This window comes from Antechinus flavipes, chromosome 3 (assembly GCF_016432865.1).
Source record: "Antechinus flavipes isolate AdamAnt ecotype Samford, QLD, Australia chromosome 3, AdamAnt_v2, whole genome shotgun sequence".
Classification (NCBI taxonomy): domain Eukaryota; kingdom Metazoa; phylum Chordata; class Mammalia; order Dasyuromorphia; family Dasyuridae; genus Antechinus; species Antechinus flavipes.
In genome coordinates, this window is record NC_067400.1 from 330,574,858 (window position 1) to 330,592,184 (window position 17,327).

The 17,327-nt window shown below is 36.5% G+C and overlaps 1 protein-coding gene across 1 annotated transcript in view; it reads left to right on the forward strand.

Annotated features, from left to right (window-relative positions):
- Window positions 1–17,327, forward strand: part of ESYT3 (extended synaptotagmin 3) — an 82,610-nt gene that overhangs the window by 58,509 nt on the left and 6,774 nt on the right. The window contains exons 12-18 of the mRNA XM_051985625.1: window positions 969–1,058; window positions 3,723–3,785; window positions 3,875–3,937; window positions 5,681–5,749; window positions 6,943–7,029; window positions 7,247–7,396; window positions 14,961–15,430. Coding sequence (XP_051841585.1) covers window positions 969–1,058; window positions 3,723–3,785; window positions 3,875–3,937; window positions 5,681–5,749; window positions 6,943–7,029; window positions 7,247–7,396; window positions 14,961–15,430 — 992 coding nt within the window. The remainder of the gene's footprint in view (window positions 1–968; window positions 1,059–3,722; window positions 3,786–3,874; window positions 3,938–5,680; window positions 5,750–6,942; window positions 7,030–7,246; window positions 7,397–14,960; window positions 15,431–17,327) is intronic.

Consider the following 17,327-nt stretch of genomic DNA (forward strand, 5'->3'; position numbering starts at 1 on the left):
CAAGCAGGGTTAAGTGACTTATCCAGCTAGTAAGTATTAAGTGTCTGAGTCTGGATTTGAGCTCATGTCCTCCTGACTCCAGAGCTGATGCTTTGTCCACAAAGCCATCCAGTTGCCATCTCTAACTTCTTTTTTAATTGAGTTCTCATTTTTTTTCTCTTCTCCTGTCTCTTCCTTCATCCTGTACCATTGAGAAGGCAAGTAATATGATATCAAATAAAGATGTGAAATCATGCAAAATATATTTCCATATCACCCATGTTTTATGAAAAATAAAGTGAGACAATTATATTTCAATCTGCACTCAAACTTGATCAATTCTTGCTTTGGAGGTGGATATCATTTCCCATCATGAGTTCTTTGGAATTGTCTTGGGTCACTGTATTGATCAAATATCCAAGTAAACAGGGGCCATTCTTGAGTGATGGGAAATTCTGTATTGAATGCTAAACATAAGACAACCCAGAGACATTCAAGTAGTTGTCATTATATGGGGAAACTGAGACTTAAAGAAATGGTTTGCCTAAGATCACACTGGTAAATGGCTGAGGCATGATTCAAACATGTGTTCTCTGACTGTCAATCCAGTTCTTATTGCACTTGACTGTGTACAGAGACCTAAAAAGAGGGCCTCTTAAGCATGGGAAGGAAAGGAGAGAACTTTTAAATTATTTGGTTGCTTTCTGAGTAAGAAAAGAACTTATTTAGAATCCTAACCCTTAGGAGATTCTTTTCTTTCTTTGAATCACAACTCCAAATCACTCCAAAAAGCTCTTTCTTCTCATAAGGGACATCTTGTTCTCTTTCCCGAGATCCTCTAGCATATATCAAGGATCTCTGCCTGAGATGCAGTAGTCAGTATATTCTATCAGATTGGGGAGGGCTCCCAACATCTGTCTAGTTTTAGGAGGATTCCTGAGGTGATGTATCTTTTACCCTCTTTTTATATTTCTCTTCTCTTTTTGCAGTGGTTTGTTTTGAACAACACTAGAAGTGGCCGGCTACACCTGAAGGTTGAGTGGCTTTCTCTGACTACCTACCAGGAGGTTATGGCTGAGGTGAATATGTCAGGTCTGATGGTTCCACTATCTGAGCTTCTAATCTCTTCCCTGCTGTACTTATCCAAGCTTCTAAACAAAAAAATCCCATGAAAAATTCAGTTGTGTAAAAATGTGAAAGGCAATCATCCTGGGTCATTCATCAACTAGGTAAGCTTCTGAATTTGAATCAGCCCAGCTAGACAAATTGAAACAGCCATGAGTAAGGTAAAAGAATTATTAAGTCCTCTAAACATAAGCTAAATTTGTAGAATTTAGAAATGGAAGGAATTTTAGAGATTAACTCAGAGTAGAACCAAGAGAACATTGTACACAGCAAGAACATTAGGTATGATCAACTGTGATGGAGTTGGCTCTTTTCAATAATGAGCTGATTCAAAGTAATTCCAATAGATTTGTGATAGAAAGAGCCATCTGCACCTAGAGAGAGAACTATTGAGACTGAATGTGGATCAAAGCATGGTATTTTCACCTTTTGCTGCTTTTGTTTGTTTGCTTGTGGTTTTTTATCCTTTTTGATCTGCTTTTTCTTGTATAGCATGACAAATATGGAAATATGTTATACTGGATTACTTGCCATCTAGGGGAGGAGGGAAAGGAGGATAGGAAGAAATAAAAATTTGGAATACAAAGTTTTGCAAGGGTGAATATTGAAAATTATCATTGCCTGTATTTTGAAAAATAAAAAGCTTTGAGAGAAAGAGAGAGAGAGAGATTGCTTATACAATCCTGTCCCTTGTTGCTTGTCATCTACTAACATACAAATCACATTACCAAAATATTCTTAACAACTACAGTTTTTGCTATTGAGATAGATGTATTCATATCTTTCCATCTTTGTTGGAGGCTTCAGTTGTTCATGGTGGCAATGCCTCTCGCCATCCAGTTCTTCAACTGCACAAGTCTCTACCCCATCCCATTGTGGTCATCTACTAATATGATCATTTCATCTTTTGGAATTTCTCTGTTTTCCAGACCTGAAAATTTGAAAATCTTCTCTGACCAGACCTTCCTTTCCTTCCAATTCTTGAATTCTCTCACTCACATTGACCTTCTTCTTGTCCTTATTATATACTTTCAATCTTTTGACACCCTTCTCCCCAATTCTGCCTGGTCATCTCTCCCAGTGACTTCTCTTAATTTCCTTAATTCTAGCAGGCTAGGTCCTAATCAGATTAAGGGGATTAAACTCTTCTCTATTCTTTTAAACATCTACTGTACCTCTCCCGGTCCTCTCCAGGAAGTTATCCCCCAAAATAGTAATAATAATAATTTTTAAAGAGGGCTAAACTAACCAACACATCAACTGGGTCTGATAGAAGATGTAATATTTCACATTCTTATTCTTTCATGTCTGCAAGGAAGGGAGCAAGTTGCATTTTAGCATCTGTTCTCCAGGGATTAAATTTGATCACTGTAATTACACAGAGTTCAATTTCATTTTTTTACATTAGTAGTCTTTGTGTGTGTGTGTGTGTGTGTGTGTGTGTGTGTGTGTGTGTGTGTAATGTTTAGGGGGGAGAGATAGAGACAGAGACAAAGAAGCATTTTCTTGGTTTTGCTTACTTAATTATGCATTATTTTACATAAATCTTACTCTACTTTTCTGAATTTTTATTCTTTTAGGGCAGTAGTATTCCATTTCATTCATGTAACACAAACTGTTTAGCTATTCTCTAATCAGATTTGCCCCTAATCTTTAAAAAAAAAAAACCTTTTAATATATTGTTTTGACAAGTACATTTTTCTCTTCCCCTCCCAGAGAATCATAACTTATAACAAAAAATAAAAAAGGGTTGAGGGACAATTAAGGAGAACTATGTTGTTATTTTTCATTCATGACCAACCCTTGGTGACCCCATTGGGGTTTTCTTGGCAGAGATACTGCAATGTTTGTCATTTCCTTCTTTAGCTCATTTTGTCAATGAGGAAACTGAGGCAAACAGGGTTAAGTGACTTGCCCAGGATCTCATAGCTAGTAAGTGCAAGTCTTCTTGACTCCAGACCTAGAGCTTCATGCACCCTAGCTGCTACCAACACATTAAAAAGAAAAACAAAACCTGACACTATATATGGTGTTCCACACCCATAGTCATGATCCAAAGAAGTGGAAGAACATCTTCTCATATCTCTTCTTTGGCTAAGCTCTGTAATTATGATTTCACAACATTCAGTTTTGATTGTTTTATTGTTGTTTCTATTTACAGTGTTGTAGACATTGCATATGCTATCATCCTCATTCTGTTCTATTGTTAACCCATTCATTTAAGTTCTCCCCATGTTTCTCTATTCATCAGACATTATGGCTTAAAGTGTTGTATGACATCATATTACATTCATGTATTATCATCTGATTAGTTATTCTCAAATCCTATTCATTGAGGAAAATGCCACAATGTCCCCTCAGTAGTCTGTCTCAATACTTCATAGTCCTGACTATTGGGAAATCCTTCCTGAGTCTAACTTAACTTCCTCCATGCTTTAGTCCTCCTTACACAGAGAGAGAGAGTAGTTAGTTATAGATTATCAGATACCTAAATCTTTTTGATCTAGGACCCCAGTACTAGATTTCTGCCCCTTTGCAGAAGTAGAATTCTCTAGGATCATTTTTTGTCCTGTTTCTTGAGTAGTTTTTTAAGATTTGCTATTTACACCTGTTCACAGGATCCCAATGGCCTCTCAACTGCCATCCTTGTTGTCTTCCTAGAAGGTGCCTGCAATTTACCAGTAAGTAATAAAAGAAGCCAAGTTCCTTCTTTTAATGTATTTTTGACACATCCATGATGGTAATGCATATTTTTCTGCCTTTACTGTAGAGAAATCCTTTTGAGTATATGAATGGTGAATACAGAGCCAAGAAATTATCCAGGTGTGCCAGGGTAAGTATTCGTTTGAAAATGTACAAGTGGTGGATGCTTTTTTTTTTCCTTTTCAGCCACAGTAAGACTAAGCTCCACATCTGATAAAGTCTTTGTTTGCTTAACCATTAAGAAAATATTTCTTAAGCATCCACTGTGTTCTCTACAATTCAATTCAACAAACAAACATTTATGTTTGTTATAAAGAGGACCAGTTCAGGTCCTGAGAAGATACCAAATTTTGATAAGGTTCAGTCCTGCCCTCCTAAGACATGTTTTCTAATAGGAAGATAAAATACATGAATAGATAAATATAAAATACAGTAATACATAATATGTATATTAGAAGTATATTCAAGATAAATTGTGGTATGAGATCAGAAGGGGAAAGTCATTATCAACAGGATGAGTGGGGAGGAGGGGAAATCAAGAAAGATTTCACAGAGAAGGCAGTGTTTGAATTGGGCTTTAAGAATGGGTAGGAGTTAAACAGATAAGAAGGAAGGACACTCGAGGCCAGGAAGCAACATGAAAAAGAGCACAAATACTAAAGAATATAGGATATGTTTAGAAATGAGAGTACATAACATTGATTGTGGTATGGAATATGTCAAAGGGAGCAGTATATATCCAGAATAACTTGTCTAAGCATCTTCAGCTTTGCTTTCCAAAACTCCAAATATTGCCTATCTTCAACTCTTCTTAAGAGTCCTAGAATTCTAACTTGTCTTCATACTCAATAACTATATTTGCCAGAAGATTTTTAAGAGTAAAAGTATTGTTTACTTAACTGAGTTTTTGAGAAAAAAAGATTGGAAAGTGAGATAAGTAAGAGCAAAAGCAGTGAAGGTTGCCTCACGGTATTAAGTGATGATTAATTATCAGAAGAATAATTCTATCAGCTCCAGGGATGTTCCACATAGAATTAGACCTCAAAGATTATCATTGACAAATCACTTTTACTTTCCCTTTTGATTTAAAAAAAATTATTAAAAATATGTAAATGATTTTATATTGAGGGGGAGCAGTTGGGGAAAAAACATGCATTCTACTTCCAGATTGATCCCTTTCTTTTCACAAATAATAGCTGTTAAAACAATATCATTCAGGGACTGTATCTGAAAGTGTACACATTTCATCCAATGTATTCTTAGTTTTAATGCTACCAAGAGGGACATATATCTAATTACTTATTTATTCTCTGAGATCTTCCTTGGTTTTTAAATTATTCAGAGTTCAACTTCCTTTTTAGTGATCATTTACACTATTGTAGTCATTGTGTATTGAATATTTTCATTATCCAGTTATATTGTCTGGCATTATAACTTCTGATAATATAAATTTGAAAACATACAACTACTTCTTGCATTAATTAAGTCTAGCTGTATTATTCTCCTGGTTCTCTTTATTTCACTCATGTCAATTCATAAAAATCTTCCCATATTTCTCTGAATTCCTTATTTTGCTTCTTCCCTCTACATAGTAATATTCTATCACATTTATATGCTTTAGTTTCTTAAGCTATTTCCTAATCTAAGGATGCTTTGTTTCTAATATCTTACTCCTTTGAAAAGTGCTCATTAGGTATATATTAGACCTTTGTTTTGTCTAATTTCTATAAGGTCTATGCCTAAGAATGGGTTTATCATATTGGACAACTTAGTCACTTCTCCTGAATGATTCCAAATTGATATCCTGAATATTGAAACAGTTCACAACTCTATCCATGTGTTTTAGAAATCCTTTTGATTCTTTTATTCACAGAATAAGATGGACAGAGAACCCTCTGCCTATGTCAAAATGTGTGTGGGTCGGACAACTCAGACAAGTAAGGTAGGAATATGCCATAGTAATTGGTATCTGTGCTGAGAGAAGAACAGAGGAGCAAAGTCCATCATTTCATGCTATTCTGCCAGCCAAAAATTTTGATTATATGGTGGGACTCCCCTGAATTCTCTGCCTGAAAACAATTTTTTTTTTGCCACAGAAAGGTGAATTCCATCTTAACTTCAAGATGATTTAAAGTACTATTTTTTTTCTTTTTACTTTCCTTCTTTTTTCAATTTTTGACTTTTTAAAAAAGTTTTAAATTCTAACTTTTATCCCTTTCTCCTTCCTATCCCTCCCTCTTCCCTAAGATGGTAAATGCCAGATATAGGTTATACATATGTAATTATAATATTAGTCATTTTTTACAAGAAGATTCAAATAGAAGAAAAAAATAAAGTAAAAACAGCATGTTTTAGTCTTTATTCAAATAATATCAGTTCTTTCTTGGGAGACAGATAGTATGCTTCATCATTAGTCCTTTTGGATTGTCTTGAATCATTGTATTGCTGAGAATAGTTAAGTCATTGAACAATATTCCCGGTACTGTATACAACATTCTCCTGGTTATATTCCCTTCACTATCTATTTATCATTTCATTTAAGTCTTTCCAGGTTTTTCTGAAATGATCCTGCTTATGATTTCTTATAGCACAATAATATTCCAATCATATATCACAGCTTGTTTAACCATTCCTCAACTGATAGGTGTACATTGTTTCTAATTCTTAGCCACCACAAATAGAGCTGCTATATTTTTGTACAAATTTGTCCTTTTCCCTTTTTTTTTGCGGGGGGGGGGGGGTGTCTTTGGAGTATAAAACTAGCAATGATATTGCCCTCGAGAAGTTGGCTTGAAACACTTTTGAAATAAGACCCACATTAATCAGTCTGTCCCAGTGTTTGCTTGCCAGACATAGGCAGTAGTAAAAGCCAGAAGGAGTAACTCAATAGATTTGTTTCCTAGAACAGTTATTGAAGATCATATTTAGGATAGACTTGAAGAGAGGAGGAACAGGCCAGAGGGATGCTGCTGGCAGGGAATTCCACTTCCCACCTTCTGACCTCACCAGACACTTTGTGCCTAAAATCTATGATAGTTTCAAGAGTAGTTGTATCTGAGCATGGATAAGCTAGAAATGGATAACAAAACACCTGAGTATGCAGGATTGGCTTGATTAGGTTTTCTTTGTTCACAGACATGTGCCAACAGCAAGGATCCCATTTGGAGCCAGACCTTCACATTCTTTGTTTACAGTGTGGCCACAGAACAGTTACATCTAAAGGTTTGCTTGGGCTTGGGCTTATACTCTTCCTGAATAAAATCAAGATGCTGTTAATGGCATGTTTTCTGATGGCATTCTGAGAAGGGCCAAAATATTAATCCTCATTTGTTGTTATTCTGTCTTGGGTCGAGAAAACAGACTTGATTTGGGGATTTACTGAGGGAAACAGTTCCAAATCTAGTCCTGGCTACTTTGTTGTGATTGCTGTTTCCTCCAGGTGATTGATGATGACCAAGAGTGTGCCTTGGGCATTCTGGAGCTTCCTTTGGGCCAGATCCTCACCTACTCAGACATGACCATTGAACAGCGATTTCAGCTGGACTGCTCTGGCCTGGATAGCCTCATTTCTATGAAGCTAGTACTTCGGGTAAATTTCCATTTTCAGCTTCCTCTGGTATAACACCCTGTCTGTGTGAGGAAGCTTTCACTGAGTGTCTGGGCACATCTCCCAGTGAATAGAACCCAAGGAGATACAAAGAAAAGAAGATAGAAATTGCCTGTTTTCAGAGACCTTCTCCTGGTTTAGGAAAGCAAAAGAGTCCTATAGCAGCAGTAATCCAAGTATAATTCAGCAAAGAGTCAAAGCTATTTTTTATTGTTTTTATTTTTTTTCTTTTATTTTTGCAAGGCAATTGGGATTAAGTGACTTGCCCAGGATCACACAGTTAGTATGATCTCAGACACTGAGATCAGATTCAAATTCAGAGCTTCCTGACCCCAGAGCCAGTGCTCCATCCACTGTGCCATGTGTCTGCCCCATAAAAGAAATTTTTGTAATAATCCTAAGATTATTTAATTTGTAATTATTTAAGTTTTTGTTTCTGGTGTGATAAATATAAATAGATATAACTCATGTAAACAAAAATCCTTGATGGAGAGGATAGACTGTGAGAAAAGATTCTCAATAATTTTTAGGAGTGTTAAGGGCCCTCAGATGAAAAGGTTTGTGAAGGTAGAAAGGTGTGGTAGAAAGAATTTGGGTATAAGAAATCAGGATATCCCAGGTTCTAGTTCTGGCTCTCTTCTACCATTATCTGCCAATGATCATAATTTATTTTTTTATCTTAGTTTATAAAATAAATTCAATAATACTATTTTCATGAAGTATCTAAAATATATTTTTTAAAAGTTGAGTTTTACATAAACAGAGCATGTATGGCATGATCCCTACTTTTATAGCTCTCCTGGTTGATTGGTTGTTGTCCTTTGTTCTTAAAGAGGATCAAAATGACATCAGTATGTTAGAGTCGAGTTGCAGCATGTCCAGCTGTGGCTGATCAGACTGATACGAGCTTGAATTGCTCTGCCACAAGTTAGACACAAATAGTCCATATGAACATTTGAGTAGCTACTCTAATTTTGTGCATCTTGCATCTCTTCTGAGCTAATTCAGTTCTTCAGTGGATCTCCTAGACTGATAGGGAAGACAGCACTTTCTGCTTCTGGGGAAGATTTCAGATCTAAATAGGAAAAAATAGTCTAGACACAGGAAAAACAAATGCCATTATTGTCTTTAAACTACAGTTATTTGTATTTGTTTCCAAGTTCCTATGTAAGGTTTTGGGTTTTGTTTTGTTTTGTTTTTTGTTTTTTGGCTGAAGCAACTGGGATTAAGTGACTTGCCCAGGGTCACAAAGCTAGGCAGTATTAAATGTCTGAGGTCAAATATGAACTCAGATCCTCTTGACTTCAGGGCCAGTACTCTATCCACTATATTATCTATCTGCCTCTTAAGTATTCTTAAATGCTAAGAAGCATCTTATTAACCTAAGTGCATATGGCCTTTGGGGATAGAGAAGACACTGCCTCCATTTTTCTAAAAGTTAGAGGAGTGCTTCTAACTTTAATCTGTAATTTTGCACAGATTGTGTTTCTTTCAGGCTAATTCAATTCTTCAGTGGATCTCCTAGTCTGATGGGGAAGACACTTTCTGTTCTTGGGGAGATTTTGAATCTAAATAGAAAAAAATAGACTAGACACAGGAAAAACAAGTGCCGTTATTGTCTTTAAACCATAGTTATTTGTATTTGTTTCCTAGTTCCTAAGTAAGTATTCTCTAATGCTAAGAAGTATCCTATTAACTTAAGTGCATATGGCCTTTGGGAGCAGAGAAGACAGTGCCTCCATTTTTCTAAAAGAAATTAGAGGAGTACTTCTAACTTTAATTTGTATGAGTGTATTTCTTCCACCAGTGCTATCTTTATAATGATAAATTGTATGCAATTGCAAAATTGTATGCAAATGGGGTTTGCTCCCCAGCAATGAGCAAAGGGATGCTTAACAAGTTGAGCCTTGCTAAATAAACCGAGAAATTGTTAGAGAGAAAAACAATTGATGAAACTAGCAGGCACACAGATTTTGGAGGAAATTTTTAGGTTCATAACAAACATACAAATTCATCTAAATGAATTTGGTAAATGAAAAATATAATTCTTAATAACCTTAAAAATATAAGACACACAACCATGCAGGAACTATGTTACAGAAGAAAGAACGTAAATGTAGGATCATGTTCAAGTCCCTAGGTTCTGATACTACTTATGTGTTTACCTCCCTGAACCCCAGTTTCCTCATCTGTAACAGGACAGAACTGGGCTAAAAATTTTCTGAAGTCTCTTCCAGTTCTATATCTGTGATCCTTTTTAGAAATGAAATTATCAATCTCAGCCACTGCAGAGAAACAGAAGAAACTGATATATAACAGGAATGAGGCCCAGAAAAGAAGTCAAGAAGGGGTGCTCTCTGATATTATTTTCTTCAGTGAAAAAGAAGGAAGAATTGCTGTTCTGCCTTTCAGGAGAAAGAAGACAGAGAGAACCAAGATTAGAGCTTCACCAATTTCTGCTCCTTTGCCCATGAGGAAGGAGCCAAAAAAACTTCCACAGAAGATTTCTGTCTTTAAGCCCTGTCTTCTCCTATCAATCAGGTCAAGTCACATACTCCAAATCCTGTTCTCTCTTGCTGTGTCTGTTCCCCAGCAGCACTGAAGAGTAGAGGCAACGCCTCTGCATTCCAAGCTTTACAGCAGATACAAGGCTTGGTTACTTTGTCCCTTGGCCTTCAGGGACAAATCAGTTTTGAATAAAGGGGCTCCTCCTGTTAACAATAGAAAGCCACCTCTTGCTGCCAGTCATGGCTAACTAGACTCTCTCTATTAAGAATAGCTATCATGCCTTCAGTTCTGAAAAGCTGGAAAGTAATAAATGTCTATTGTAATTATGTATAGTAATGCCAAGGATGGCAGATGCCCAACAGTCATTCCAAATTGTGAATGAGGTTTTGAACAGGAAGGGTCTCATATCAAAGTAGAAAGACGACAACAGTCCAGATAAGAACAATCATCTGTATAAGGGCCCATCTGCTCTAGATAGAGTTGCTTTCATGCCTAAGCATGGTACCACCCATCAGAGAGTCTCAGATATGGTAAGGGATATTAGAAATCTAGTTCCACTCATATTTTGTAAAGAGAAAACCAAATCTGAGAGATGAAGTGATGAGCCCTAAAGACAGAATTTCACTTAATGACTCCATATAGATAGCATTTTAAATCCTTTAGAGGGCATGTCATAATATACTAGTTGGCACAGCAAATAAAGTATTGGTCTTGGAGTTAGAATGACCTGAGTTTTAGTGATCATTCAGACATTTACTACTTATGTGATCTTGGAGAAATCATTTAACCTCTCTTGGCTTCAGTTTCCTCATCTGTAAAATGGGAATAATAATAGCACCTACATCACAAGGTTGTCATGAGGATCAAATGAAATAACATATCCTAAAGCACTTTGAAAATCTTAAAATGCTATATAAGCATATTATTATAATGGGGCTTTCTTTACATAGTCCAATTCATTGGTTACTATGTCCCTTGTCCTTCAGGGATAAATCAGTTTTGATTTCCTTGTTCCCTTCCAGACTCTCAAATTCTGTGAGGACCTTCAATATTTTGATATAACTTGCATCCTTACTGCTGCTATTTATCTAACAGAAGCAAATCTATTATCTTCAATAGAGTTTATGAGTTGTCATCTGTCTGTCTGTCTCTTTCTCTGTCTCTGTGTGTGTGTGTCTTTGTCTCTCTCTTTCTTCCTCCCTCCTTCCCTCCCTCTTTCCTTCCCCCTTTCCCCCTTTTAAATCTAAATCCTCAATCTTTTCTTCAGTGTACATAGTCAGTGGTACAAGTAGGAATGGGAGAAAAACATAAGAGAGTGATTGCTCCTAAGAAATAGTGCAGACAATATGTTTTGTAGGAATTAAGAAGAAGAAGAGATTCTCATGAGCTGATTACTCACCAGTAATCAAGGAAGGCTTCATGGAGGAGGCCAAAATGAGAACCAGGCCTTTTATACTGGGTAGCTGTTAGACATGTTGAGAGATCTGACTCTATAAGATCCTTCCAGGTAAAATGGAAGCTATTTGCGAGCAGGAGTGATTTGGGTGATGTCATTCTATTTCTAGTACCTACATACTGGGCAATATGATGTAACACAGTGAGGTCAAAGTCAAATAGAAGCAGATCCCAACAGGCCACATGTTGCCTTAGAACACCACAAATTAACATAGTCTATATTGTATTTTTTGTTATTGTTGTTAAATATTTTCTAATTACCTTTTCATGATTCTGCTTGTACTGGGAGGTTTTGCTGGACTGCTTGCAGTTTATCAACTGGGAGTCTTGACACCTCTGATTTGGCTGACATGATCAGACAGATCTGGGGTCAAGTCACAGTTACAACCTATACTGGCCATGTGACCCTGGGCAAGTACCTTAATCTCTCAGCTCCCTATTCGGTTCTCTAAGATTATAGTTGCAGGACAGCAGCAGATACCACTGGTGAAGGAATTTCCTCACTGAGAATTCCTCCTTTGAGGAAATCACAGGACCACTCAAAAACCAAACCAAAACAAAACAAAACAAATGCAGAAAATCAGTGCCTGAACAAAATGGGGTTTTAAAAATATTTGTCGACTGAGTTGAATTGAAATGAATTGAATTGGCAATGATATGGTATGATAGAAAGGATACTTTCAAATTAGAAAAGAGTAAATTCTGCCTTTGACATTGAGTGTGACCATGGACGTGTAATTTAATTTCTCTGAGCCTCACTTTCCCCATTTTCAAAGTAGACGCAGTAAATACCTGTGGTCTATATAAAGTTGTCTTGAGAATTAAATGAGATCAAATATGAAAAGTGTTTTGTAAATCTTAAAATGCTATGTAAACATCAATGACTATAATTGCAAAGGAAGGGATTCTAGGTAGGGGGAATTCCTAAGCGTAGTGAAGAGGTAGGAATGTGCCTGATATATTTGGGGTTCAGTGAAAAGACCAGTCCAACTGGAATGGAGCATTCTTCTAGTGAAACAATGAGAAAGATAAAGATGGAAGAGTGGGTTGGTTGTTGTAGGTGGATGGTTCTTACACTTTGTAAACTGGAATTTTTCACTTCAAATAACAATTTTTGGTCCCGATTAGATTTTTTTTTTATTTTTGAGATATTAGTAATAATGCCAGGTAGCTAAAGGCTAGTTTTTAAAATAATAATAATAATAAAAGCAAGCCATAGATATTTTCAAATCTTTTAATTCCAAATGGTAGAAATGATACTTTCAAATTAGAAAAGAGTAAATTCTGTTGGGTGTGATTGTTTGCTATCTCTGTTTTATTATAGGGAATGATGAGATTACCATGAAATGTTTCATGATGTTCATTTTCCCCTTGACTTAAAGAAAAATAGAATTGTAGGTTTATAGCCAGAAGGGATCCTAGAAATCATCTAACCAATCTCCCTCCTTTTATAGATGAGAAAACTAAGTTCCACAGAGGTTAGAAGAACATCTATTATTATTAATTAACATCATTATTAATTAACAGCAACTATATTTCCAGATTTGAACTCAGGTCTTCCTGAGGTTACTTACAAAATAACCAAACGGTTATCCTGGAAGATAGCTATTTTTAGCTTTCACAACTGGATTCAAATCTAGCATTTCTTCCCCAGAGAACTGTCCCCTCTTTGTAAACCTGTATTTGGCAAAGGCAATTTGTTTTTTGTCAGGGATATTTCACTTAAAGATCACAAAGCCTGAAAGTTGGAAAAGATCATTTCTACCAACCCATACATGAATAAGAATTCCTTCTGCCACATAATCAAGAAACAGTCATCCATCCCTTGCTTACAGATGTCTGGTAAAGGGGAACTGCTCCCTCCTGAAGTATTCCATTCTACTTTCTGGATACTCCTAATTACTAGGACCTTGTCCCTTTATGTTAAACCCAAACTCTTTTTGCTGACTGCTCCTAGTCCTTAGCCCTATGTAGCTAAACCATCTTTATATTACAGTGCTCCAGATACTTTAAGATAACTTCTTTCACTTTTGAATTTTTTATTTTCCAAGCTGACATCCTCAGTTCTTTCAATAGATCCCCACTATCTGGTTACTCTGCCTCCTTGCCAGCTTACCAATGCCCTTTTTAAACCAAGGATTCCTTGATCACAACATAGTATTTTCACTTTTTTGTTGTTGTTTGTTTGCTTTTTGTTTTCTTCTTTTTGATCTGATTTTTGTTGTGCAGGATGATAATTGTGGAAATATGTATAGAACAATTGCACATTTAACCTCTATTGGATTGCTTGCTAAGAGAGAAGTTGGGGGAAAGGAGGGGAAAAAAATTGGGAACACAAGGCTTCACAAGGGTGAATGTTGAAAATTATCTATGCATGTATTAAAAAAAAAGCTAAAATAAAAAAATAAGGACCTTAAAATAAACACAGTGATTGATAAATAGATATCATTTTCCTTTCTGTCTGTGCTGTCTGTGCAACTCACAAATCTAGATCTCCTGGAAAGCAAGGAAATCATTTGGGAATTTTTTTAGTTCTCCTGACAGTTTCTCCTGGTAGTGATTCATCTTCTCTTCTGAGAATCAGTGTATTTGCAAAAAGCACCTCCCATTAGGTCACAGAGTCAAGAACTCAGGAATTCAAACCCACAATATAGTTTTGAAGGCTAGAAAATCTCTCCTTTGGCATCACTATCTGGGTACCTGTAGCTAGATGGCACAGTGGCTAGACTTCCAGGCTGGAGTCAAAAAGACCTGAGATATTTATTAGCTGTGTGATCCTGGGAAAGTCACTTAATCCCATTTACCTCAGTTTCCTCATCTGTAAAATGAGCTACAGAAGGAAATGGCAGAGCCTTCCAGTATCTTGGCTACGACAACCTAAAATGGGATCACAAAAAATCAGACGTACAACTGAGATGTAAAGAAAGAAATACAAGCAGAAGACACAGGAAATTGGACTAAGGCTGATTTGGGCAATAGTTCTTCAAACTAATTTTACTCTTCACTACTTTGTCAATAAATACTTGTTAAAGATCTACTATATGCCATTCACTGTACTAAGTACTAGGAATACAAAAAGAGGCATAAAATAGTTCCTGACCTCAAGGAACTCACAATCTAATGAGGCAGACAAGCATACCAATATATACAAAGTATATACAAGATAAATAGCAATTAATTAATAGGAGGAAGGCACTAGAATTAAGAGGGTTGGAAAAAAACTTGCTGTAGAAGACAAAATTTTAGTTAGAACTTAGGGGAAGACAATAGGTAGAAATAGGAAAGGGAGAACATTTAGGTATGGAAGATAACTGGGGGAAATGTACATTTTATCAAGCAGTACTTCCATTTTTTGAGATAGTATCCTGCCATCCTTCTTCATATGATGATGGAGAATAAAGACTGAGAAAGATGCTTTGGATCTCATAGAAACAAAGTTATTCTTTGAGAAGGCAGGTATGGTGGGGATCAAGACCAGATTTTAAAGGGTCAAAGAGGTGATGGGTGATAAGATAGGTAATGGATGTCCAAGGTTGAGGCAGCACAATTCCACGGATGATACTGTGGTTTGTTTTGTTTACAGTTTCTACATATGGAGGATCGAGAACCAGGCACACCATACACGGGCCCAGAGGTCCTGAAGAAAGGACCTGTGTTTATCAAAAGACCTGAAGTCAACCAGGAGTCAAAAACCCCATCCCAGGAACATGATTCCACACTTCCACTTCAATCCCAGACCTCTGGAACTTCCGACACCGAGCAAGCCAACAAAAATACCTCAGCTACACTCATTCCTCAGGAGAAGGGCTCAGAACCCAAAGGCAAGGGCAGTGACAGCAGACCCCAAGAACAAATGGGGATCAAAAGCACAACCACCATGTTCTTGACTGTGCCTGGCTCCCATTCTCCAGGACCCATCAAGTCACCTAGACCTATGAAATGCCATGCCACCCCATTTTCTTGGCCACATAAAAAGATGTCTCCCAGCATGTCTTCACTCAACTCCATGGCCTCCTCATGCTTTGACATGACAGGGAGCAGTCTAACCATTGAGTATGCTTCTCTCTTCTTGAATATCATTTTTCATCATAATAGCCTGAAAGAAATGTGAAAAGTTTTCACACAAGTGAAGAAAAACATATAAACACATATTTCCTTATAAATGATTATTTCATAGGAAATATGTCCCTTGGGTATTTTGGTGGAGAGAGGATTGATCTCAGAAGTTAAATAATCTAAGTTCTTGTCCCATTTATATCAATTAATTCATCTTGTCATTTGGGGCTATTCACTTACCTTCAGATTCTTCATTTGTAAAATGAGAGAACTGAACTACTTAATCTCTAGTGTCAATTATGCTTGAAGATTATATAAAATAGAAACCATTGCCCTGGGATTGTGTCTAAAAGCTAGAATGATAGGGCTGCAAGGTTTTATTGAGGATACTTTCAAATCAGACTTGTTTTGTCCAAGAATTTAACCAAACCACCCCCAAAAAATTCTATTCCACATAGTTGATTCTTGTTCTCAAAGGAAGACCATCTGGTGCCTGTTTTAGTTACAGATACATACATACAAATGTACATATACACACAAATGTCTATAATATGATGCATTTTGCCTTAGAATATACATATTATATATATGAAATCTAATATTAAACTCAAGACATAGCTGGTAACTCAGGTAGCTAACAACAATCTTCCCATTTTATGGATGGGAAAACAAGAAGCCACAAGTCATTAAGCATTAGCCAAACATTTACTATGCATTGGGCACTGTGTCACTAGAGGTACACAAAAATATGGGCTCGGTCCTCAAGGGGCTCACATTCTAATGGGGCAGATAACATACAAAGAACAGCAACAGACAAGATGTGTACAGAATAGATGGAAGGTAATATCTGAGAGAAAGCACTAATGGAGGAGATAGAAGAGAGGGAGGAAGTCTATCAAAAAAGGGAACATTTGAGCTGAGCCCTCAAGGAAACCTGAGACACAAAGGAAGAGGAAGACAAGCACTCTAGGCCTGGGAGACAACCAGTGAAAAGAAAAAGTTAGGGGATGGAGGGTTGTTATGAATGAGGAACCTTGAGCAAGGATCCCTGGAAGGGAGTAAATAGTAAGAAAACTGGAAAGATTGGGGCCAGGTGCTAAAGGCCTTTACAAGCTAAAAAGCAGATTTTATATTTGATCCTGGAGGTGATGGAGAGCCACTGGAGTTTATTGAGTAGGAAGGTGATCTTACCAGATTTGCACTTTAGGAGAATCTTTTTTTGGCAGCCAAGTGAAGAATGAACCAGAATGTAGAGTGAATCAAGGAAGAGACACATTGAGACTATTGCAATAGTCCAGGTACCAGGGATGAGAGATCCCAATTTGACTCGGAGCTCCATCTGCTGGTGTAATGTAGATAAAAATACTGTCCCAGCATACTTCTATTCTTTAAAAATAATAATTATGATAACAGAAACAAACAAAAAAAGAAGTTTATTTAAATAAGATGTATGACTTGAAGAGAAAACTCCCTTGGAGAAATTTCATTAGAGATTTACCTCTGCTAAAAAACAGATATTGCTCCAAATATAACACTTCTATACAAAAACATTATAAAATCATATTGTTTTACAGTACTAAAAGAAAAACTTTGAAATTATGCAAACATGATCTTCAAAGATATTTTTGCAGATTTTTAAAAAAGGTTATGTGTGAACTAGATGTTTGTAAATTACTTTATGTCATATTTGACGAGCATTTTGAATTGTTCCTTTTGGGTACTTTTCAAATGGCAGGGGCTCATAAGCCTTTTAAATTTCCTTTTCACCTTTATTATCTCATTTCTAACCATTTAAGTTCACTATGAATTTATCTTTAAAGAAATCCTCTGTGCTCCTCTTATAAAGCTGAGTCATTTTGTAAATATACAGCTATAATAAGTAGATAAATGAGGG